At 44.3% G+C, this 25,915-nt stretch overlaps 2 protein-coding genes and 1 pseudogene across 8 annotated transcripts in view; 2 read left to right on the top strand and 1 right to left on the bottom strand.

Moving 5' to 3' along the window:
• Rbm10 (RNA binding motif protein 10) overlaps nt 1-22,295 on the bottom strand; it is a 30,848-nt gene extending 8,553 nt beyond the window's left edge. For 2 of the 6 annotated variants that reach the window (XM_021154087.3, XM_021154086.3), the window contains exons 1-6: nt 21,894-22,295; nt 19,846-19,986; nt 6,444-6,627; nt 4,665-4,895; nt 2,819-2,888; nt 1,065-1,138 (exon numbers count right to left, since the gene is read on the bottom strand). In XM_021154087.3, coding sequence (XP_021009746.1) covers nt 1,065-1,138; nt 2,819-2,888; nt 4,665-4,895; nt 6,444-6,627; nt 19,846-19,862 — 576 coding nt within the window. In that variant the 5' untranslated portion in view covers nt 19,863-19,986; nt 21,894-22,295. Of the gene's footprint in view, nt 1-1,064; nt 1,139-2,818; nt 2,889-4,664; nt 4,896-6,443; nt 6,628-19,845; nt 19,987-21,893 lie in introns of those variants that run through there. The other 4 variants (XM_021154090.3, XM_021154089.3, XM_085838243.1 and 1 more) reach the window with 3 other exon arrangements.
• A 32-nt stretch (nt 22,296-22,327) lies between these two features.
• Nucleotides 22,328-24,677, top strand: Ndufb11 (NADH:ubiquinone oxidoreductase subunit B11). Of its 2 annotated transcripts, none has more exons than XM_021154085.3 (4): nt 22,328-22,510; nt 22,658-22,888; nt 24,156-24,286; nt 24,461-24,677. In XM_021154085.3, the coding sequence occupies exons 2-4, from the start codon at nt 22,688-22,690 to the stop codon at nt 24,582-24,584; spliced, it is 456 nt and encodes a 151-aa protein (XP_021009744.1). In that variant the 5' UTR covers nt 22,328-22,510; nt 22,658-22,687; the 3' UTR covers nt 24,585-24,677. The 2 variants fall into 2 exon arrangements, with proteins under 2 accessions (XP_021009744.1, XP_021009743.1); XM_021154084.3 differs by having other exon boundaries at nt 22,367-22,575.
• Nucleotides 24,678-25,297: 620 nt separating this feature from the next.
• On the top strand, nt 25,298-25,470 carry LOC115030230 (U2 spliceosomal RNA; annotated as a pseudogene).
• The last annotated feature ends 445 nt before the right edge of the window (nt 25,471-25,915 follow it).

A 25,915-nucleotide genomic window follows, 5' to 3' on the forward strand; every position in this document is an offset into this window, starting at 1 on the left:
ACACAGGCTACACTGGGAATGAGGGGAGATGGGCAGGGAAGAGAGAGGAGGGGAGAGAAAAAGAGAAAGAGCGCACGAGCGCTAATGCTGGAGAAGGGGAAAAAGAAAGCCAATTTAACAGACGGAGATTTCCCGCCATGAGGCCACCTTCCCAAGGTTGGCCGGGTCCTGGGCCCACCGCACTAGCTTATTGACCAGACCCACAGAGCCGGCCACAGGGCTGCCTCTGCCAGGACCCTCCACTTTACCACGGCTGCCCCTTCCTCCCCTGACACTTCTTTCCAGTGCTCTACACCAGTGACTCTACATCAGGATAGGGCTGGGTAGCCAGGTTAGACCCTTGAGTCTTGGAAGGTCCCAACGCAGTTGAGTTGGGATTCAGTGCCAGGCTAGGGGAGCTGGCCCCTCCGCAGCTGACAGAGCACAGTTCCTTATTGAGAAGGTAGAGGTGGGGCCTCCTGTGGGTGGGGAGGGTGCTGTGAATGGGAGGGGCCAGTGAACTGAGCCCAGGGTGTCAATAAAACTATCACACTTGACTGGAACTTTCAACCAAAAGCAGTGATGTCCCTCTGCATGGAACTCAGAGGGCCAAATTCACATGCAGAAGAAAACTGGCAAAACAAGTCTTGCTAGTTTATGTGCCAACATCTATGTTCCCTCAGTGACAGGACTTCCAGTGGTCCTGAGAGCACAACCAAGTTCTGGCTCTGCTGACTCGGGAGCAAAAGGATCCTGCTAGGGTCTGGGAAGCTAAGGAAGGAACCCACCCTGGCAGCTCTTTCTCTGAAAGCTCAGCCAGGAGAGGTGAGGGAGCGCTAGTGCCTGGCAGTAGGAAGGGGGCCAGGGGACGGTGTTGAGACTGGGCTACAAATGGGAAGCCCAGTGGGTAGTGAGAGATGGGAAGAGGAAATAGTGGGGCTCAGGAGGGGGGAAAAAGGGGCAGGGATATGGGACACAGGGTCACAGGGCAGGGAACTGTGTCCATAAGATTCAGGCGATGGGGAGCGCTCGATTATAAAGTAGTATTTGTTTTGGGGGGAGGGGTTCAAGTGCGGCAAAGCAACCTGATTGGCTTCCATCCATCGTGTAGCGTCCTGCAAGTGACTAAACTCGACGAAGGCGAAGCCCCGGCTCTGACCTGGAGACAGCATTCAGATACAGACGCAGTGGGTTAGTCAACAGCTTTGGACACACGGTGTTCCCGGGGGCAGAACCCGAGGGGAGTGGACCAGGGGCAGAGAGGGAAAGGGGGAGAGGAGAAAGGAAGAGAAAAAGTGATCAGAGAAAGAACAGGGAAGGCAGGAGTCAAGGTAGATGGTTGGGAAGGGCAGGAAAGAGGGAAAAGGGGAGGGAAGAAAATGAAAGCATGAGTCAGATCAGCATAACTGTAGTGAGATGGGTCTCTGGTAGTCTTGCCCAGCTAACTTGGGGTGACAGATGGAGACCTGAGATGGAAGGGATACAAGGAGAGATCTGTCTCTAGAAGAGGAGGTTGCTTTGACTTCACATAGTCCAGAGCAAACAACTCATGGGCAAGCCTAGAGCAAGCCTAGGAGGAGTCCTGGAACGGGTGTTTAATCAAAAGAGCAAAAGAGAAGCCAGGCTAAGCTGGTCTATGAGGCTATTGGGGGTTTCCAGGCAGCACACAGGAAACCAGAGGTGGTTAGGAACATAATCTCAGCTTAACCTTGGTGTAGGGGAAGGGGATGATAATCACTAGGGAGTCACTTCAGTGCCACAATGGGGAGACTATAGCCACTGACAGTCAAGGTTCTCCTAAATAGGCAGATGGTGGCTGGAGCTGGCCAAGAGGATGTTATAGGTAAGAGTCAGCAGGTGCCTAGGAGAAATGACCAAAGTCATTGAGAGGCCATACCTAGGATGCCTCCTTAGGGAAAGATACACAGATTCTGTCAGTGAGTGATATAAGTAGAGTAAAGCAGAGCAAGACCTACATGTCATTGACATAGACTCCAGGCCTGGCCAGGACTGAGAAAGGGGCTTGAGGCTTAAGGTCCTTCAGAGGTAGTCATGAAAGGAGGTTTTGGATGTGGCGGGTCTGGAGGGGCATGCTTGATCTCCAAAAGAATCATCATCAGGATGCATGGGAGGATGGAATAGTATAGGGAAACAGACAAGGGAGGATGGAGAGATGGAGGAGGTGGAAGGAGGAGAGAGACTGAGATTGAAAGAGAAGCCCAGGCAGAGTGAGGCCCCACTGTGTCTGCCTTGGGGAGCCTGGGCAGTAGTCCTGCAGAGACAACACCCCTCCACCCTGCTAAAACCCCAGGCCAGCTCCAAGCAGCCTGCAAGAGGGAGGGAGGGAACAGGTAAGGCCAAAAAGTTCTGGCTGCTCCTTAGGATACCCTTTCGATGAAAGCCATCCCTGCCTCCCTTCTTGGGATATATGGGTGGGTCCACGTCACACCTACTTTTCATTAGAAGCTGTTGTCAGGGTGGAGGACACCAAGGGGCAGAGGAAGGAGAAAAAAATGTATGTTCTGGGGAGGGTCACCACCTCAGATACTCAAAGTCCCAAAGAAAAGGTTTTCCAGAGCCTGGCTCTGGCCTTGCTCCTGGGGAGTAGTCAGCTCAGCCCAGAGCTGCATCCCCTTCAGGACAGCAACCCTGTAGAGGCTGCTGGCTGGAGCTGTGAGAGTAGAGGATGGGAAAGAGGAGAGGGCACCCCCCGCAAGCTGCCCATTCCCAGCTGTGGCAGGAGAGGAGTAGGGAAGGGAAGAGAGAGGGAGAGGCAGAGGGAGATTTGGAGGCTCAGGCTGGCCAGCAAAAGAGGAGGGCACTGGGAACGAAAGCTCACCTGAGGATTTGTTCCGCATCAGCCGGACCTCCCGTGCTTGGACACCATGGGACTGCAGCTGTCCACGGATCTGTTCAGGAAATACAGAAGTGGGATATGTTCAGCAAAGAAAGTGGCTGAGTATGTGAGGCCAGCTCAAGGCCTCTGAGCCCCAAGGGGTCATGAAAGAAACACATACACACACCCCACACACACCTGCGTCCTCTACCTCTTTCAAAGCTTTCCCCAGTAACAACAACTGCAGCCTACACTAGTATTCAGTCTCGCTTCCAGCTTTGGACTTGCAGAAAGTGAGTCAAACAAAGACAGAAAACAGTACGGAATAAAGGATGGCAGCAAGATGACCCCCAGGGGCACAAAGACAACAGGAGAGCAAGTGAGGCAGCAAATCAGGAATGGTAGGCAGGGTGATCTGACAAGAGGCTTAGTAGCAGCCATGAAGCATAGAAGCTGGAATACAATTTGTGCCCATCACGAAGGAACTGCTCCCTCTCCTTGACTTGCACTAAAAGCTACCTATGGCACAAAGAGTAAACAGGGAAGGACAGGAGCCGGAGCCATTCCAGCCATGTCAGGAGAAATGTAAAGACAAATAGGCATGATGGTTGATCTGGAAAGCTTCCTGAGTGAAAGGAGCCCGAGGGACACTAGAGAGGCAACTTAAGAGCCCAGGTGAGGCATTCTCTAGGCTGACAGTACCTCTTTAAGTGAATGGGGAGTTTATGCCAGATACTTCAGTAAAAGTCTGTACTTCTGGGCATCTGTTCCCCATCAGGGTAAAAGACAAGAAATTAAGTCTTAAGCACACAGGTATACAGAAGATGAAAAGTCAAGATACACAAATCTTATCAAGATTCCAAACAATCAGGGAGGACTTAGGAAATATCAAGAACTTGGACTCTGGAGTCAGCAGTCCAGGTTTAAACCCCAACTCTGCTCTGCCATTTGCTGAACATGAAGCAAGTCACTTTGCTGATTGGGGCTATGTGGGACTGACTACAATGTATACCTTCCAGAAAGAGGCTCTGTGAGGATTCAATCAGCCTGGCATGTGGCCCACCCTACCATAAAACAACAGGTAATGTCAGCTATCAGCCCGATTCTAGAAGCCCTCACATTTCTTAGGTGGGATTACTACTGTTAGAAAATGGGTAGCTGGCAGGCTTCCAGGGAAGCACTGTGTAGAGAACTGACTGGGGCTGGGGGTAGAGAGAGGTACAAAGTCCAGGGAAGCTAGTCAAAATTCTACTTTAGTAATACTCTTGGGTTTTGATTGTGGCTTGTCATAAGACATCTGCGCGAGAAGGGAATGAGTGAAGAGAGGAAGATGGAAGGCAGAGAATGTCACAAAGGCAAACAGGTTGAGAAGCTATCAAAGAGCCACCTTATGGGTAGCTGTGGCCAGGCTGTCACTGCTGACAAAGGGGGAGGAATATGGAAGTTCAGAAAAGCCCATGGACCCTAATATCTCACTCTCATGGGTTTCTGACACCAAGAATACCCAACACTGGGCCTGGTTCTCCATCCACATATACAAAAGGGTGAAAGCCAATGGAATGTGCAGGAGAGATGTTCTTCTCTCACACCCACCAGCACCGGACACCCATGGCTACTGCCCCTGGGTCAAGTCAGCCTGTCTGCTGCCTTCTCCCTTCCAGACCAGGAACTGATGGGGCCATCCTGGAGGATGGACAGTACTGGGGGACAGGAGCTGGTGGGGGAGAAGAGAGGAAAGGTGCTGTGGTTGGTGGCAAAGGATGGGTGGAGAGAAGCTGAGGGCCCTGGAGGAGACCCAGCCTGGCCTCCTGCTTTGCCTCCTGCCCAGGGCCATTGGGGGGGCACGTACGTCATCCTCAGTGGCTGCCTGTGGCAGCATCCTCAGCATGACGATGTTACTGGCCTTCTCCTCCTCCTCCTCCTCATCCTCCTCCTCCTCCTCCTCCCCTTGCTCGGTCCGATAGTCCTGGTCCCGATAGTCGCCGTCTCTGGGGAAGCCTGGCGGGCCAGTGGGACTGTGCCTGTGCCGCCGCCGCCGCCTACGCTGAGTCTCGGAGCCCGGGGAGGCCTCGTAGGAATCCTGGCCGACAGAATGAGATGAGAGACACCAGACGGGCAGTCAGTCTGGGTGGGCCTAGTGGCTGGCCACTGGCTCTCTGAGACAGGCAGGCTCTGAAAGCCAGGGGTGGGCAGGCGGGCTCCGGTTAAAGGCTCAGGCTTTTTAAGGCTGCAAATGTTCCACAGGGTATTATTTCTAGGAGCTGCCTTCAAGAACAGCAATATTGGTGTGGAGGAGGAACTCCCAAAGGCAGGCCGACAAAAACACTGCTTAAACCTCCTTGGGATAAACTAGCCTGGGGTAAGCAAACTAGACTTTGCTTTCAATGTCTTCTTTTGCCAGCTCAGCTGGTATGTGCACAATTGTTTACTGTGGCACTGAAAAACACCTGTCTCCTATAGTTCCCTGCTTAAGATTGGGCCCTGGAACCAAGCCATCAGTTCAGAAATAGTTTCAGATATGGGCCAGAGGCAGCCAGCAGGAGTTCATGGGCCATTATATTCCCCCTTGGTCCTTAGTCCTCAGGCCTGGAAAAAGTCTCTGTTCACTATCAGTCTCCTTCACAAAGAGTGTGGTTGTTGAGTTCTTAATTGTCCAACCTACTAATTTCAATACTAAGCAGCTCAGGCATGACCCTACACCGCCCCTCACACCTGCAGGGGACAGGTCCAGACAACTGGATGCCATGTTCCACACTTGTCAATGGTCCATTCACAAGGTCTACTGTACCCATGGAGACATTAAGAGATACTGCACAATAGCAGGCAATGGAGAAGCCTGGATGCCTGTAAGCCCTGGCTAACCAAACAAAGCTTGTAGTTTATCAGGGGAATCCCTTGATAGTCCCTTCAAATACCCAGAGGGTAGAAGATATTTTAAATATAATTTCTCCACAGGGCTGGGCTTACAAAAGTGTACCCTCTCCATCCTACTAGACAGAAAGCTATCTGCCTATATGTTTTCATTAGATCTCACTGGCCCTCTCAGACTGAAATTCCCTAAGGCAAGGGTGTTTCTAGCCCTCAGATGTGTTCTCTCATAGTGAGCACTGTATCCTTTAGGCTGGAGGTAACTACCTACATGGGACTGACTTCCCTAAAGGTTCTTTCCTTCCTTTCTGTCTAGAGGTTTTGTCAAGACCAGAAACAGTCAGTGTTAGCCTCCCAGAGTTGTATGGATTGGTTGATAATTTTGCTCTCAGGTTGTCCTCCCGACCCTAGATGCTGGGTCCCATAGAAGAGATCCTTTTGAGTTCCCTAAATTGGTGGGAGTAGGCAGTATAGAACTTGCAGTGAACCAAAGGCCAAAACTGAACAACAGGGAAGAAGGGAAAGAAGTAGTGGCTAGGAGCCCTGAGAAATACAGAGTCAAGCAGTGTGAAAGCCAGGGAGACTCAACTCAGGAGAAGAGTCCTCAGAGAAGGGAGCAGGGACAGACCCTCCCCTAGGTGACGCAAAGCAACCAAGTAGTCCAAAAGCACAGGAGCAGAGAGCTACCTACACCTGGTGCTGCAGCCAGACACACAGGCCTTTCAGGAGCACTGCCCCCAAGGCCTGGCCTTGCCCTCACCTCTGCACTTTGCTCTTCAGATGAGTCGTCATACTCATGCTTGCCCTCCTGACTGCCATACTCTCGTGGGTATGAACGGTAGTCCATGTCTCTATAATCATGGTCCCGGCTGCGGTTCTCTCCACTATCATCCTGTGAACGATCAGTGGCTCCATAGCGGCCAGTCCTGTCACCACGACCACCTCTAGAAAAAGGATGGGAATTAGAATACCGTATTTTCCAAAAGGCTCAAGATATGAAAGCTAACCCACAACCCCCTCTCTAGGGCTTCAGTCCCATTTGTGCGCCACCACGCCCAGCTCGACAGTAATCTTTTAATCTTATGGATATAGCTCAATAGTAGAGTGCTTGGCTAATATATGAAAATTGCTGGTTTCCATCTCAGACTGAGAAAAATTACCAGGTCTGTAGTCTCAGTTGCGCAAGGTGCTGAGACAAGAGGTTTAAGCCCAAGACAATATAGTGAGACTCCCTCACCACACACCTTTTAAGAAAATTGGGGTTGTGGATATAGTAAAGTGGCAGTGCACAAGCCCTTTATGTAGATGGTACTGGGCTCTTCACATGTAAAACAAAAAACAACAATATTACTTAAAGGTGACTTCTAGGAAATGATGGAACATGACTGCTGGGCTTACTACCTTATTTCTCAAAGCTTAACATAGTATATAGGAGTCAGTGGGTGATGATAATCGAGTAGCTCATGGCAGGTATAGCAGTGTATACCTATAATCACAGTACTTGAGAGGAGGTAGAAAGGTCAGGAATTCAAGGTTAGCCAAAGTACAAAATGAGTTTAAGGTTATATGAGACCCTGTTTTAAAAAAAAAAAATACGTGTTCATTTAAAAAGGAAATATGCTGCTATGGCTATTTAACTCAGTGGCAGACCACCTACGAGACCCTGGGTTTAATATCTAGTATTGGAGAAAAAAAATAAAGATGTAAAAAAGAACATGGTCAAGCAAGAAGAATCAGACCCATTAGAAGAATGCAGTAAGATTCCACTCATGAAAAGTAATACATTAGAGTCTGTTATTGACAACACTCTTAGACTATATTATTCTGACACTAGCTAAAACAATTAAGTAAGTGGAAGAAAGAAAAAAAAGCATTAAGAACCATAAAGGTGAGTCCCAGGATGTCCAGAGTAATACAGAGAAGCTGTCTTGAAAAGCTAAAAACCAAAATCAAAACAAGCAAAACAAAAAAGCCTGTAAAAGTAAAAATCACCATTATTTGTGGCCAATGAGAATAACCCTGCAAAGCCTAAATGAATCATGTGTTTTAAAAAAAGGGAAGAAAGAGTACAAGTAATAAATTAGGAGCTGCAGGTATATAGTTCAATGACAACACATCCAAGGCCTGAGCTAACTTCAGTACTCCCAAAATACTAACAGCTATGCTGATGATTAAAAAAAACAAAAACCAAAACATCAGGGGCTAGAGAGATGCCTCAGAGGTTAAGAGTATTTTTTGCTCTTCTAAAGGACTCAAGTTCAATTCCCTGTATCCATGTCAGTCAGCTCACCCACAAGTAACTCTAGCTCCAGCAGATGTGATGCACACTTCTGGCTTCCAGATGCACACATGTAAGCATACACTCACAAAGACATACACAAATAAATTTAATAAAGATTCTGGCTATAAAATTAATATACAAAACACATATTTTGCTTACATTCAAATATTCATTGTTTGGAAAACAGGAAGACAACTACCTATGATTACATCTACAAGGTTAAATATTGGGCTAAAGAGATGGTTCAGCAGTTAAGAGCACTGACTATTCTTCCACAGGACCCTGGTTTGATTCCTATTACCCACAAAGTGGTTCACAACAGCCTGTAACTTCAGATCCTTTGGGATCAGTGTGCACACATGCAAACATATACACAAAAATGAAAAGAAATCTTTAAACAAATTATTAACATCTATGCACATGTAAGATCTTTTGACTATTCTTCACATGTATGAAGATTTACTTACTTACCTTTTCCTTTGTTTGTTTTGGGGTTTTCTTTTTTTGAGACAGAACCCATTCTGTAGATCAGGCTGGCCTTGATCTCAGACATCTGACTGCCTCTATCTCTCAAAGGCATGAACCATTGCAACCTGATTATTTACTTTTTCTTGAGACAGTTTTTTGGTATTTATGTCAGGCTGACCTTGAACTCATTATGTAGCCAAGACTAGCTTGAAACTCAGGGTGCTTTCTATGCCTCTTAAATTCTGGGATTATGGGCATGGACTATCATGCCAGCTTGGATCAAAGATGTAAATGGAAGACATTAAAGCATAATAGAAAAAGTTCAAGGGCCAGATGTAGTGTCATTAATCCCAGGTTAAGGTAGGAGGATCCTAATTTTGATGCCAGATTGGGCTATGTTTAAAAAAAAAACCATAGGGGGTAAGGTGGAGTAAGAGAAAGATGGCTTAGCAGGTAAAAGTGCTTACTGCTCACCAATGTAAGCCTAACAATTTGAGTTGGATTCCCAGAATCTACAAGAAGGTAGATGGATAGAACCAATGCCACAAAGCTGTCCTCTGACCACCTTACACCAGTAACAAACAAATGACTAAAGCTCCATGGTAGAGCATGCACCATGATGCTATGTAGTAAGCCCTGGCTCAAATCAGAAAAAGAAAAAAGTAAACTGGGAAAACAATTCTTCATAATCTTTTATATGTTCTACCCACTGAGCCCTTCGCCCTACTCTTAAATGGGAAAAAGTAATAACCCAAATCCCAAGGCATAGAAAAAAATCATTTAATTGAACTATTTAAAAATATTTAAGATTACCCAGAAACAATTATGAGTTATATTTAAAAACAAAATACACGCCGGGTGGTGGTGGTGCACTTGGGAGGCAGAGACAGGCAGATTTCTGAGTTCTAGGCCAGCCTGGTCTACAGAGTGAGTTCCAGGGCAGTCAGGGCTACACAGAGAAACCCTGTCTCGAAAACTAAAACCAAACCAAACTAAACAAACAAAAAACCCAAAGAGCTAGATGTGCAGCTCTATGTTGACTAGCTTGCACAAAGGCCTAGGTCCTGTGCCCAGCACTGAAAATAAAGAAAATGAACTAGTGCAAGCAAGCAAACTGGGAGTAGTGGTACATGCTGTAATCTCAGAATTTAGGAGGCTGAGGCAGAAAGAGGAAAATGTCGAGGCCATTTTCAACTACAGAGGGAGACCATGACTCAACTTATAAAAAAATTCAAACAAACAAGTAAATAAATATAAAATAAAGAAAATATAGCCCAGTGACTCATATCTGTAATCATAGCATTCAAGAAAGCCAAAACAGGAGGATCACAAATTTAAGGCCAGCCTGGGGAATTTAATAACTAAAGGTTTAAGGACATAGCTCAGTGGCTGAGCTATATCCTTAGCCCTTACCACTTTTCAGTTGGGATTGTTTTGTTTTCTTGCTATAAAAGTACTTTACATGTTTTAGATAGGAACCCCTTTCCAGATATACATAGATATGTTCTCCCATTCTGGGGGATTTCTTTTCATCTTGAGTGTCCATTGATCTGGAAGTTTCTAATCTTGATAAAGTTAAACTTATTTTGAAGTATGTTTTGATTTACAGGAAAGTTGAAAGATTAAAAAAACCATGCATACCCCTCTGCCCAGTTCCCCCTAATACTTAGAGGACCATGGCATTAAGTCAACTAGATAACAGGTTTTATTGGGATTTCACCAATTTTCTCATATGTCATCTTGTAAATTTTATTTTCATTATTAGTCTTTAAGTGTGTGTACATGCATGTGTACATGTGAGTAGAGTCCGGTGGAGGCCAGAAGCACAAGATTTCCTTATAATTGATGTAAAGGGTAGTTGTGAGCCACCCAACATGGACTCAACCTCTGGAAAAGCAGGAAGTATTTTGTTTGTTTTTTCTTGTAGTATGCCTTACTTGAAGGATGCCAAAGTCATCTTTGGCCTGTGAAAGGTTGGTTGTATTTTTTTTAAGACAGTGTTTCTCTGTGTAGCCATAGCTATACTCAAACTCAGAGCTGTCTGCTTCTGCATGTAACACCACACCACCAATACCTACCCTGTTTAAGGTTTTTAATATATAGAATCTTCTCTTTATAGTTATTTTCTCTTTTTAAGGATTGTAGTGGTTTTATTTGATGTGATCTTTTGATTACACTTAAAAGTTTGGGGGTTTGTTTGGTTGAGAAGCAATAACAAAAGTGAGATGTTCTTCTGATTATCAAGTAGCACTAGTATGACTTATCTCTGGTGATGGTGACTTCATCATGTGGTTAAGGTGATATCTTTTCATTTTTCTCACCCACATATGATTTCAGGGGCTAGGGAATGTAGCTCAGATGGTAGGGTTCTTGTATACAGGTATGAAGCCCTCAGTTTGATCCCTGTGTAAGAACCAGGCATGGTGTAAGCTCAGCAATTGGGAGGCAGAGGCAGACAACCAGAAGATGATCCTTGGCTACATAGGGAGTTTGAGGCTATCCTGGGCTAGAGACCTTATCTCAAAAAGAAATTTCTATTTTTTTTTCTCCATACCCTACCATTTAATTTAGAGGAAAGTCACTAAAACTACCTCACACTCAAGAGAAGAATTAAGCTGTTTCCTGATGAGAAGAAATATCTATCCTATTTGGAATGTTTCCACCCTTCCCCCGCCCTTCCTTTGTTTTCCTTCTTTTGAGACAGGGTCTTACTATGCAGTCCCAACTGACCTGGAATTCACTATGCCAACCAGGTTGGCCTCAAACTCAGAGATTTACATAACACTGTCTCCTAAGTGCTAGAATTAAAGGCATATGCCATCATGTCTGGCCTTCTATAAGGAAGATCTGTGGCAGACTTTTGATAATACTTTTGTGCTTTTAAAAAAATAATTTCATACATACATACAATGCATTTTGATCATATTCACCCTCCACTTCTCTGTAACTCCTCCCAGATCCACATAATCCTTCCCAATTTCATGTCCTCTTTTTTGTTGTTTAAATAGCCCATTGATTCCAATTTGTACTGCCTATATACTTATAGGTGTAGGGCCATCCACTGGAGAGCGGTCAACCTATCAGAGGCCACACCTTTAAGGAAAACAGATCCTTCCTCCCCAAGAAGCTGTTAACTGTCAATAGTTCCTCAGCTAACCCCAAGCCAGGACATTTTTAATACAGAAGATTTTAAAACTCTGTGTTTGCCAGGTGGTGGTAGAGCACACCTTTAATCCTAAAACTTTGAAGACAGAGGCAGGCAGATCTCTGTATAGAGGAGACCAGGACAGCCACTGCTACATCGACTCCGCTTCAAAAAACAAAAACAAACGAACAACAATAAAATGAAGTCTCCGGCTGAAGAGATGGCTCAGTGGTTAAGAGCACTGACTGCTCTTCTGAAGGTCCTGAGTTCAAATCCCAGCAACTACATGGTGGCTCACAACCATCCATAATGAGATCTGACACCCTCTTCTGGAGTGTCTGATGACAGCTACAATGTACTTATATATAGTAAATACATAAATCTTTAAAAATAAAATAAAACGAAGTCTCCTATGGCAAAGAGACCAAATCCTTGAGAGCTAAAAAAAAAAAAAAAAAAAAAAAAGACTGAGCAGTTGATAGCACCTGCTGCCCTTTCAGAGGACCTAGGATCGATTCCTAGTACTACATGGAGGGTCATAACCATTTGTAACTCCAATTCCAAGGGATTTTATGTCCACATCCAGCGTCTGCAGGTACCAGGCACATACATGGTGCAAAGACATGTATGCAGGTAAAAAACTCATACACATTAACTGTTTTTGAAAAATAGAACAAACCCAGAAATTGTAAAATGAAAAACAAAACAGCACAACAACAAACCCCAATGGGACTATATGATTTTGTCAAAGTTAAAAATAGCTAACATGTAAAAGAAAAAAGAACTTGGAAATAGGCACATGAGTGAGTGAGTGTGGTAAATGACAGAACCTAATTAATTGATAGAGAGGTACTGACTGTAAAATTCTTTTAACTTGTTATATGCTTAAATTTTCATAATAAAATGCTGAAAAAACAAAGACTCCGCTGGGCATGGTGCATGCTTATGATGTATGTGTACTTGAGGAAAGAACTCAGTAAAGGGTTTACTGAATAAGCCTAAGGACCTGTGTTTGATGTCCAATATCAATATAACAAACCAGGCAGGTGAGGCAGATATAAAAGGATCTCTAGCTACCTGCTGGGTGTGGTAGCAGAGGCAGGACTATCTGTGAGTTGAGGCCAGCCTGGTCTACATAGTGAGTTCCAAGACAGCCAGAGGTATGTGGAGAGAGGCCCTGCTTCAACAAATGAACAAACCAACCAAGCAAGCAACCAAGCAACCTATAATATAATATAATATATAACCAACCAACACCAAAAATGTAAAGGCACCTGCCACCAAGCCAGACGACCCGAGTTCAATCTTCAGAACCCATATGGTAGGAGAGAATAGATTCCCACAAGTTGTTTCTGGACCTGTGTGTCATGGCACATGCACACACAAATATTAGGAACAAAAACAAGGTAGGAGATTCCTGAGAAATAATGTTCAAAGTTGACTTCTAGCTTACCCATGATACACATATGTATCTGCACATACAATTGTCCATGTACACATGTAAACATGCACCAAAGGCTGGAGCATAGCAAGTGGTAGAGCTCTCTGGGTTCTCTCCCCAGAACAAACAAGGACCATAGATGCCTCTGAAAGTTAAGTTCCACTAAGTTTTAAGGTTAGAATAACTTTTAAGAAATAATTCATTTAATTTTATGTGCATTAATGTTTTTGTCTGCATTCATGGGTGAGGGTGTCAGACAGCTGTGAGCTATCATGTGGGTGATGGGAATTAACCCTGGTCCTCTCGGAGAGCAGCCAGTGGTCTCAACCACTGAGCCATCTCTCCAGCCCCATAACTTTTTTTTTTTTTTTAGACAGGATTTCTTGTATAGCTCTGGCTGTCCTGGAACTCACTCTGTAGATGAGGCTGGCCTTGAACTCAGAAACCCACCTGCCTCTGCCTCCCAAGTGCTGGGATTAAAGGCAAGAAAGATCTCATCATCTAACTTGAGCTAGCCCGGAACTCAGAGATCTGCCTGCTTCGGTCTCAGAAGTGCTAGGATTAAAGGCATGCACTACCACAACAGTGACTTTTCTACAAACTTCTTCAAAACCAACAAAGGCTGTCTAATTTATACCATGAGGCCATCTTGATCCAATTCCAGATAAATATAACACAGATACAAAATAACCCAACTAATACAATTACCAACTAAACTTAGCAGTTTTAAAATAACAATAATGCTGGTAAGAGTGTGGACAACAGGAAGTCTTCCTAGATTGTATCTGGGAATGTAATAGTCTAGCTAAAATGTAACACTGTATGGAGGCTCCTCACAAAAACTAAAAATAGATCTCTCCGGAGGTCTAGCTTTATCATTACCTAAAAGACTCCAAGTCAACAAATCACAGAGACACTTACACATCAATATTTATTGCACACCATTTACAGCAGCTAACTTATGAAACCAATCTAGGTGTCCAACAACAAAGGAATGGGTAAGGAAATTGTGCTATATAAACATAATGACATTTTTATCCAGCTGCAAAGAATGGAATTAGACCTTTTTCAAAAAATGGATTGCAACTGGGTATAGTCATATTAAGTGAATCAAGCCAATTTCAGAATGATAGACATCATGCTTTTTCTGTGGTTCCTATACTTTATATAGATACATAAAATCATATGTATTTAACAAGAAAGTAGAAGCAAAACTGTCTAAGGGAATAAAATAGACTAACACAAAAGGTGAAAAGGGAGGAGGGCAGAGAATATGCTCAACATATATTATATGCCTGTATTAGAATGCCCTTATGTAATAGTACCATGAACAATGAATACACACAATAATTTTGTTTTTAAGAATAAAAAAACGAGGTCAGGTGGGCGTTCTGGAGGCAGAGGTGGGTGGATACCTGTGAGTTCCAAAGACAGCTTACAGTTAAAAAGAGACCCTGTCTCAAAAAAACCAAAACAATACTCAGTAGAGGAAGGTGTGGGTTGGTTGAGGGGGAGAAGGGAATGAAATGGCTGTTGCATTTTTTTTTTTTTTAACTCACAGCTGTGATCACTTGAGCAACATCTCATGATTGGGCCCATCACATCCTGTTACAGGAGTGGAGGTACTCATGGGTTCCTATCCCTCCACGAAGGTTATAGGCAGTTAATAGTTGATGGACGGAGAGATAGTTTTTCAGTGGTATAGTCCCTGGCAAGGTGCCAATGCTCCTGTAAACAACCCTAATGAAAAGTCCTGGGGGAAGGCACAAGATGGTTCAGTGGGTAAAGACACTTATTGCCAAGGAAGAACTGAGTCTCCCAAGCTGTCCCCTGACCTCCACACACTTATGCCTCCCCCAAAATAAATAAATGTAGTGTTTTAAATATGTGAAAATATAAGACAGTACAGTTGAGCAAAGGCAGGAGATTAGCAGGAATAGAGTAGGGAGGGGAGTGAATATGAAGTATAAAAGTACACGAAGCCCATTGTTACATAAAATATATGCTAATAAACATTAAAAAGATAGAAGACAAACACTGAATATTTCAGATTTAAAGAAGACTGAAAATACATATTAGCTCAATGTACTGCTCAATTCTGTTTAGTTGGTCCTCTTGAGACAATTCTCATAACATAGCCCAAATTGTTCTGAAACTCAGGATCCTCCTGCCTCAGCGTCTAGACAGTGGGATAATAGGATTCATTACTTCAAGCCCAAGTTTTCTTGATTTATTAAAAGCTATATTTCAAAAATTCCTTCATATATTATACTCAATAGTAAAATTCTGACTGGGCAGGGTGGCACACACCTTTAATCTCAGCACTTGAGAAGCAAAGGCAGGCAGATTTCTATGTTGAGGTCAGCCTGGCCTATATAGTGAGACCTTGTCTTATATTTTTGGTTGTGAGCCTAGCCTTTAATGGCTGAGCCATCTCTTCAGCTTGAGACCTTGTCTTAAATTTTTTTTTTTTTTAAGCAAAGGAAAGGAAAAAAGGGAAAAAAATGGAGGCATTTTAAACATGTCCCTTTAAGACTAGGGACAGTGGTCTATTTATTGCATTTGACACCCACTACTCTCATCTCTCTTCCCTCCTTACCCAGGGCATTGTACATGCTAAGCATACCTTCTACCTCTGAGGTATACGCACAGTCAGTCCTCAATATTCCTTTGCCTTGTTCTGTTTTATAGGAAGCAGGGTCTTCAGCAAGCTTGGAACTCATTATGTAGTAACTTGAATAACTACTCATTCTGTTTCCATCTCCTGAGGGCTAGTATTACAGGCCATGTGCTACCACAGCTAATATCCTTAATTATAAAAAGGCCATGCATGAGCCAGATGTGGTGGCATATGCTTTTAATCTCGTGAAACAGAGGCAGGCAAGATCTGAGTTTCAGGTGAGCCTATTCTACAAAGTTAGTTCCAGGACAGCGAGGTGTATTACACTGAGAAACTGTCTCAAAAAACAAAAACCCATGTGTTCATGGCTTGAGAGATGGTCCTGTCAGTAAAGCATAAGGACCTGAGTTCAGATCCCAAGAATCCAGATAAAAAGTCAGATAGAGTAAGTAGTATGTGCTTGTAATCCAGTGACGTCACGTCCAGAGGAAATAGGTGGATCCCTGGAGCTCAGTGGCTAGCTAAGCTAGCCTACTTGGTAAAGTTCCAGGTCAACAAGAGACCTCATCTCAAACAAAAGTGCTCAAGTATGTATGGTACTTAAGGCTGTCCTCTGACATATATATATGTGCATATACATGCACAGCCCCTCACATGTAAACACATAGGCTGACATGGGTACATACATCTACACTCACACATAAATACATACATATAAATAAAAATAAAATAAACTGGGACTGAAGAGATGGCTCTGAGGTAAAGAGCAATTAGTGGACATGGATGCTGGGAACTGAAAGAGTGCTCTTAAAAGCTAAGCCAACTATCTTTCCAGTTTCCTCGGGAACTGCACTTTAACAGAATAGGATATTAAATCGGTAGGTTTTTATGCCATTTAAGTTTGTTTCACTAAAGTTCTTAGAAAAAGATGACTACTTAGAAAGATGACAAATTTCCCCCCTCACCAAATACAGAAATTTGATGTAATCTCAATCAAAAGTCTTGTTTTGAGAGACTTGATCTTTTTTCTTTTTTGGAATGTTGGGGATAAAACCTAGGGCTCACATATACTAAGCAAATGCTCTCCCACTAAGCCCCTTGATTCATTTTTACATGTAATTAATCGCCATAAATGGTTACATCGACTTAAAAAAAAAAGAACGAAGAGGGAGCTATTAAGACCATGTATTAATCCATAGGAATGAAAACAGTAAGGTCATGGTATAAGGCTAAGTCAAGGAGGGGACTTGAGCAAGAATGAACTTAGGAGATGGTACCCAGCAAACTGCCTACTATGTGAAGGAAAAACCTAAAACCTATCTTACACCATAATCAAAACTGGACTCTAAGTGAACTAAAGATGTGAATGCAAAAGGTAAAACTTTATGGTAATACCAAAACTCTTATGTGATTCTGGATAGGAAAACGAAAAGATTCTAAAAACACAAATACAGGAAGAGCTGGACATGGAGGCATATGCCTTTAATCTCAGCACTTGAGAGGTGGATGTCTATGAGTTAGAGCCCAGTCTGGTTTACATAACATAACAAGTTCCATGACAGTGAGAGGATCAAGGTAAGACTATCTCAAAAAAAAAAAAAACAAAAACAAACAAACAAACAAACAAACAAAAACCAAGGAAGCTAAGAACTTGTTAAAAACAGGTAGTGAGGAGGCTGAAGCAGGAAAATTGCCACAAGACTCAGGTCAGTGTAGGCTATGGTGAGTTTCAAGCCAGCATGAATTATAGTGTGAGATCCTGTTTCAACAATAACAAAAGAGCATTATTTATTCTTTTGTTTTGTTTTGTTTGTTTGTTTTCGAGACAGGGTTTCTCCGTATAGTCCTGGCTGTCCTGGAACTCGCCTCCCAAGTGCTGGGATTAAAGGCATGCGCTACCACCGCCCAGCTTGGTAGTCACATACTATTAAGTAAAACTAACAGACATAGCTCATGGTGCCCTTGGCAAGAGTTAAGAGATGAAACATTAATATCCAAATGGCAATAGAGACACCCAAAATATCCAGTGCTGAGTAATGTGGAATTCAGGAAACAAAAGAAAGACTGCAGCACTCTGTTGTTTATGAGAACTGAAAACAGATACAAGACAACACTATTTACAAGGATACAAATTAAGTATAGCAGAGCTGCTGCCTACAGAGATGGAAATTGGGAATAAATGGAAACAAATAAACAAGGCAAGAGGAGGCCTCCTGTGATGACCTGTGATAAAGACCTTCGCAGAACTGGAAAGTGAGATTAACTTAAACCTATGCATTATTTAAAAACAAACAAAAAAAGAATGTCTTGGGCTGAAGAGATGGCTCAGCGGTTAAGAGCACTGACTGCTCTTCCAGAGGTCCTGAGTTCAAATCCCAGTAACCACATGGTGGCTCACAACCATCTGTAATGGGATCTGATGTCCTCTTCTGGTGTGTCTGAAGAGAGTAACAGTGTACTCATATACATAAAATAAATAAATCTTTATGGGGGAAACATAGACTACATAGTGAAATGTTATCTCAGAAATAAGTAAATATGGTTAGAGATGGCTTAGCAGTTAAGAGTACTGGACTGCTCTTTCAGAGAGCAGGTTTGATTTCTCACGTCGACACGGTGGCTCACTCAAAACTATCCATAACTCCAGTTCCAGGGGATCCAATGGTAGGTACCAATAACATGTGTGACGCAAAGACATTCATGCAGCCGAACATTCAAACACATAAAATAAGTAAGTAAAATGGCATTTATAAGCTGGGTCCAGTGGTATAGATAGGCCTGTAAACCTAGATACTCAAGAAACTGATGTAGGACAGTTGCAAATCTGGTCTGGGCTACAGATCCAGTACAAGAACAACCTGGAAAATTGAGAGTCTATCTCAGAGTAAAATGTGAAGGTACAAAGTAGCAAAGCACTTGCTTACAAGGGTGCAGCACTTGCTGAGGGGTGCAAGGCTCTAGGTTTAACCCCTAGGACCTTGCTCCTTGGGCCAACAAAGACATTTCCAAACCTGCTTTCTCTCCAATGTTTTATACATTTATTGACTGCTTTTTCAAGACGGGCTCTCAAGTAGCACAAGTGGACTTTGAATTCCTGATCCTCCTGCCTCCACCTCCAAGTGCCAGGATTACAGTCCACATTACCATGTCCAACAAATTTATTAGGACTTTTCTCTAAGAGTTTGCTTTGCCTTTCTGGGCACTTTTTTTTTCTTTTGGTTTTTCGAGACAGGGTTTCTCTGTAGCCCTGGCTTCCGTGGAACTCACTCTGTAGACCAGGCTGGCCTTGAACTCAGAAATCCACCTGCCTCTGCCTCCCAAGTGCTGGGATTAAAGGCGTGCGCCATCACTGCCCAGCTTTTTTTTTCCCCTGGGCTCTCTTAAACTATGGTAGACACGTCACTGATTTCAGAGTCACCTGGGGCAGGAATCTACCAGAGTGCTGAAGGACCTTATACTTACACTCAATCGCTCTAAACTTTACCAAGTATACCATTTTTTTTTTATCAGAGCTGAAGAGCAAAACAAAACTAGCTGAAAAGCAAAACAAAACTATATATACCATGAGATGTCACACCCCGTTTTCTCAGCTACTCAGGAACATGAAGTAAAACTGGAGCCCAAGATTTTGAGACCAACTTAGATAACAGAACAAGATCCATCGCAAAACAAAACCAAAGCACTTTGTATAAACTGGGTGTGGTGGAACACCTGTCACCCCAGGTCTTAGGAAAACCACAAGTTGGCCAGTATGGACTATAAAGAGAAACTGTCTCAAGACAAAAAAAAAAAAAAAAAAAGCAGGCCTGGAAGATGCCTGTGAGCTCTGGGTTCAATGAAATACCCAGTCTCAAAAAATAAGATGGAGGAGCAATTGAGGTAGACACCTGGCACCACTCTCTGGCCTCCACACCCATATTAACAAAAAACCCACCTTCAGATCCAGTCATGATACTCATCAGGCTGTTTGGTAATCACCTGTAAACTATGTGGTCTTCCATGTAATACTATACATAGCAAGACAGTCTCTTACAGGGGAGACCTACAGTCATTATGTCTCATTCATCTCTGCATTCTCAGAGCACAGATACACATGTGCTGAAAAGAGTCCATTTCTTTGCTGTGTTGTTTCTTCTGCCTAGAAGCGCCCTTCAGCATCATCCTAGATCAGTGCTCACATTGGGAGGGGAGGGAGGGGATAACTCACCGTCTTTCATACTCCATGTCCTGATAGGAGTTTTAGGAGCTGCTGGGGCCCCTCCTCAGTAGCTGGCTCCTTTCACTTCTCAGCCACCCCTGTTGCTGCCAGCATGATCTGCCAGTCTGGGTGATACCTCCTGCTGAGACTCTACAGAGAATGAAAGGAAGAAAGGGGTCAAGGCAGTTGGAGCAGAGAGGGCTTCCTTGAGGAGACAGTCATTACCAAGACTCCCTACTGTCCTATAACCCAAGGACATTGTTTTCCACTTCCTCGTGCTTCCATTCAACAGTTCAGGAAGACAACCCCTACTTGGCTCTCTCTCCTTTTCTTTCCCCATAAGCATGAGGCAAGACTTCCACTACCCTAGAAAACAGCAAAGCCCTCATCAAACAAAGGTATCTCATAAAGATTTGGTGGGACCACAGGCTATATGACCAAGGCTTTGCATTCTTAGATTGGTAGACAAATGTAAGCCCATAGCTGGTTGCTGGGAAGGGAAGGTCAAGTGCTAAATGATTTGCCTAGATTAGGCACGTTAGTCAGAGAAATAAGACTTTCACAATAATTGGATGGGGTATAGTTGAGTGTAGAACACTTGCCCAGCACGTTCAAGGCCCTGAGGTCCCATCACAAAACTAGCAAAACTCCAAAAGACTTCACAACAGAAGGAATCTCAGACTCCTTTCCATGGGTCAGGGCATTATTTCAACCTCCCAACAAGATGCCAACTCTACCCCTGACAAGGCAGTCAGAAACCCTGAAAGGCTTTGGGGGGGGGGCAGCTAACATGGCAACAAGACAGCTGCCATCTCCCTGGGCTTTTTGGCTAACACAGCTCTGATCCTCAACACAGCAAGTAGTTCAGCCCTAATGTGCAGCCAGGTCCCCAGGTGGATCTCTCCCCAGGGAGCTTAGGCTAAGCTTTCCAGAGGCAAAAGGGACCTCTTTCCCAAGTGGTTCCAAAACATCTTGTTCTACTGCGTGAAAGGGAACAGCTACTTCATCCAACTTTTGGGACTGCCATGAGAAGTACAAGACCTGAGAGTGTTATGACCCAACCAGAGATCAAAATTACCTCTGAATCTTTAGCTGCCACCCATTTGTACAGGAACCGTAAAGCTAGGCAGGCATAGTACTTGCCAACGGTAGGTTGCCACCACACCTTTTCTCTAAGTACCTATTTTCTCTTTCACCTCAAGGATCAGTTAACTTCTCCCAGATGGGGAAAAAGAATCACAGGCAGGAACCCCAGTGGGTGAGAACCTGACACAAAATGCTTAATGGCAAAAGAGTGAGTCTAATATTGTTGCATATACAGCACAGAAAAGAAACAAAGTTACAGACAAGCCCCCAAAATAACCAAGGGCCAGGATCACAGGATACCTATAAGAGACACAATTAAACGGATTTCCCTTTAAATATATAGACCTCAGTGTTACAGATACAACTCCCAAAAGAAGAAAAGCCGGATATATATTCACTGCACCCCCGCCCCAAACTAACTAGGTTGGGGTCGATCAGTAACAAGACTGCTTCCTGATAAGGATCAGAGGTCAGATACAGACCCCGAGGATAAAAAACCATATTCACTTTCTTTCTCCGCGCTTGTCACCCTCATCCCCACCACATAAATGAATAGAGGCCGCAGCCAGAGTATTTCCCTGTGGAGAGTTAAGTAACAAGGGCAGTCAGCACACCCCTCCTCTAAGAACACCCCCGCAAAGTCGCAAACACGCGCGTTTCAAAAGATAAAAAGTTCGGTGGGCAAATACAGTAAGTCACAGTACCCCACTCCCATCTGTCTCTCCCTTCCCCCAACCCGCGTGCACCCATCCCGCGTCCCAATCGCGCACGCGCTTTTGCTTTCATAAGAAAAAGCTGGGGTGGGGGACCATACCCCCTTTCAGGTGCAGGCTGTGCGGGCATCCGTCAGCTCTGTGCGAACTCCGAGGGTACAGTCCGTCCCCGCGCCTCTTCTATGCACACTGGCCCTCTCCCCCTCCCACGCGCCCAGCTCCTTTACCTCGGTCCCCACGACCCTCAACGGCGCTCACCTTCTCGGCCCGGGCTGTCAAGGGAGGGCTCCCAGGCATCACCTCCGCCCGCCACCACCTCCTTCAGAACTGTTAGTTCAAATGGGAGCCAATGCATGCAACTACCAAGTCCAAGACTGGGGGCAAAAAAGAGGAAAGGGGGAGGGGAGACGCGACCGACGCGTTGCCCTCCCAAGGAAACTCAGTGCCACCTCCTCCTAGCCGGCCACAGTCACCAACACAAAATGGCGACGAGAAGAGAGCCGGCGCTCCGACCACCATCCACCTACTAAGGGAGCGCGCTCTGGCCGGCCTTGACGATTGGTTGCCGGTCACCATTGGCTGGCCCTGGCATTCTCTGATTGGCAAGCATATGCTACCTCCCCATTCCCTGTGAGAACGGCCCAGGAGTCCAGAAAAAAGAGTAGCTATTGGCTACCCCTATGAGGCCCGCTCTTTAGAAGCTTGCTGTCCTTTGAAGTTGAAAGACAAGTAGAAGCTCCACCTCTTTCCCTACAGGGCCATCTAGATGTCAACGCTTTCTTCTTGTGAAGAAAATGAACAGACCTCTCAAAAACAAATCTCTCCCAGACTAACAGAAATGAAAACGTTGATTCGGTAGCGACACGGCGTGGGAGGTAAAATACAGTCCGCACCTCGCCGTACTCGTAAACAAACTTAGGCCGGGGATCTATTTAGCAAGGTAAGGGCGGAGCGACAAAAATCGCGCTGGGATCAACCGCAGCTGCGCACACTGTATTTCCGTCTCCCTCCCCTCCCCCCAGCCCCCCCAGGACTCCGCAGTACAAGCTGTCATGGCGGCCCGGCTGTTAAGCTTGTATGGTCGCTGCCTATCAGCAGCGGGGGCAATGAGAGGACTCCCGGCTGCCCGCGTTCGCTGGGAGTCCTCCAGGGCTGTAATCGCCCCATCCGGTGTGGAGAAAAAGCGGCAACGAGAACCGACCATGCAGTGGCAGGAGGACCCAGAACCCGAGGACGAAAACGTCTACGCGAAGGTGAGAGGGAGGGGGGAAAACGGGACGCTGTAGGGGCCAATCTGGAACAGGGAAACCAGAGTCAAAGCGGACATTCTCCGGCCCGAGACTTGCGCAGTGGACAAAATCTTCGAATATTCAGGAATTTTGCTTAGCTTGTTTTTCTCTCTTGTTGTTGTTTTCTTTTGATATTTTCAGCCTAAGACTCTAAGCGGGATTTGCCTTATTTGTAGTCAGAAATCACACTGAAAGAGGGCAGCACCCAAAGCATGTTAGAAACGTTATAATTAGGGTAATACTAAACTCTAAGGTAACACGTGTATAATGCCAGGCTGTGCTAGACACTTTGTATCTATTTACTCATCTAAGTTCTAAAGTAGCGCGATTTTGAAGTAGGCACTATAACTGTTACTGAAGTAGGCACTGTAACTGTTACAGTGACATAGATGAGGATACTAAAACACAAGTTGCTAGCCCAAGATCACAGCTTGAGTAGGTAATGGAGCTGATTATTTGAATTCAGGACTGAATTCCTGTGCTTTATGGATAGCAGAGATTCTGGAGTCAGACATCCTGGGTTGAAAATTATTCACTTGTATGACCTTGGACAAGTAATTTAATTAATCTCTTGGTGCCTCGGTTTCTTTGTAAAGTGAGAAAAGTACTAGGAAAGCTAAGTAAGAAAAGCACACCTGCTTCATATGTGTCAGAATGGTCATGGCAGCTCTTACCACTTACTTCAGAAGTACTCCGAATTAGAAGGTGTTTATTATTGCCATTTCCACTCTACTGAGGATATTGTGAGGTTTGTGTTTTTGAAAAGGCCTAGTATATTCAACATTAACATCTGATTGAAGATCTTAAATTACATAGGGTCGTATAGAATAGGTGGACCCGTAGGAAATTGCCAATATCCAAACATTTTTTAATCTTTATAAATAGCACTTTCCAAGGATGAAACTTAACAGACAGGGTGAGTACTCCCAAACAAGTACGTGAGGCCAATTATTCATTTGGAAAGAAAGTCAAAATCTTGGATGAGGAGAAGGTGAGGAATTCAGTGGTGACTAGATTTGGAAGAAGAGTTTTCTAGGCCTCGAGAGCAGCCAATGTCAAAGCCCTGTGGTGGGAAGGAATTTCACGTATCCTAAATGTAGAGAAAGGATTTTAATCAGGGATAAGAGATTGGTTAGAGATTGGAGGGCAGATTAGAGACCAGGTCATGCAAGGCCAGGATATAGCTTTATGGAGCAGCAAGAAGCCCTCATTGACCTCTCCTTCTCCTCAGAACCCTGACTTTCATGGTTATGATAGTGACCCTGTGGTGGACGTCTGGAATATGCGAGCTGTCTTCTTCTTTGGTTTTTCCATCGTCCTGGTCTTTGGGACCACCTTCGTGGCTTATGTGCCTGATTACAGGTATAGGGGTTTTCTAAGAAAGTTGAGTGGGAAGGGGCAGAGGCAAAGGTAGAGGTTGGAGGAGTCTCTGGCCAGAATTCTTACCCTGTACTGGTGGGGGATAGGGTGCTGAGGTTGGGAACTTCTGTCTAGTAAGGTTCCCTCACATCATAACCCACTTGTTGATGCTTTTAGGATGCAAGAGTGGGCCCGCCGGGAAGCTGAGAGACTTGTGAAATACCGAGAAGTCAATGGCCTTCCCATCATGGAATCCAACTACTTCGATCCCAGCAAGATCCAGTTACCAGAAGATGACTGATGGCTTACCGAGCAGGGCCTAAGAAGCATTACTCATCTGCTGCTTGTTATTTTCCTGGTTCCTCAGAACACCTTATTAAAGGAATTGAAAGTATGATTGGTTACTGTTGCTTTTGTTATGGAAGAGGATATATGAGTGTGTGACAAGCTTTCAAGGGCCACTGCTGCCTTTCTTGTCTGTTGCTGTGTAACACTAAGGTTTGGTGGCTTAGTACTGTATTCCATGGCCCTGTGGATTGCATAGCAAGGATATGTGGCTCCCCTTGAATCTCAGGTGGTTGCTATTAGGTAGTAGCTAGGGCTAAAGTCATCAGAAGCACATCTGGTCTGTATAGTTAAGGTTTCAAAAAAAGATGTCTGGCACTTTAGTCTTCAGTACAGTAACCTGGGCTTCTTCAAGCAGTGGTTCTCAACCTATCTAATGCTAAGACCCTTCAATATAGTTCCTTGTGTTGTGGTGAACCCCCAGCCATAAAATTATTCTCATTGCTACTTTGTAATCTTGCTACTGTTAGGAATCATCGTAATGTAAATATTTTTGGAGATAGAAGGTTGCTAAAGGGATCACAGCCCACAGATTGAGAACCACTGTCTTATAAATGTTGGAGGCTCTTCTGGATGGAGAAGATATAAAATTCTAGAGGGACATGTGTTCAGATACATTCTATGCAAAGCAGTGCTCAGCATAGTGCCTGCTTGAACATTTGGTCCACCAACACTTCTCAGCCTTTTGGCTAAGATAAGTGCTATATCTATCTGACATGTCCTTTATGTGAGGAAAATATATTAAATGATTTTTTTTTGGAATAGGGAGATGAAATAGCTTGGTCTGTCCACTCTATGCCTGAATTTGGTATTACAGGACCATTAGGAATGGTGCATTCATTGTAGGTGGGGGGTGGGGAGCATTAAAAAATTGGTATGTTCCATCTTGTATAAGTGACATCAATCTATGCCTTTCTGGTTTATATATCAAAAATGAATGCCTTCCATTTTCCCAAGCCCTACTTCATCAAGCTCTTGGCCCTAGAGAAGTTTTCACTCTAGCTATACTTAAATCCTAAAATCTAGAAGTTACACTTCAACTAAATCCTAAAATCCATGCCCTAGGCCCTTCTATTCTGGCTGCAAAGATCACTTCCTCTTGTTCATTGCAGCCCAGCTACAGTGTCTGTTTTGGGCCACTGAATTAAAATAAACATAGAGTTGGAGAGAGCCAAGGTTCAGTTGGTTAAGTACTTTGCATGCAAGCACAAGAATCTGAGTTCAATACCTAGAACCCAGGTTAAAAAGCCTGAGCATGATAGCATACACTTATAATCTTAGAGAGAG

Source organism: Mus caroli, unplaced genomic scaffold (genome assembly GCF_978045245.1).
Source record: "Mus caroli unplaced genomic scaffold, Mus_caroli_1 scaffold_5, whole genome shotgun sequence".
In the NCBI taxonomy this organism is placed as follows: Eukaryota; Metazoa; Chordata; class Mammalia; order Rodentia; family Muridae; genus Mus; species Mus caroli.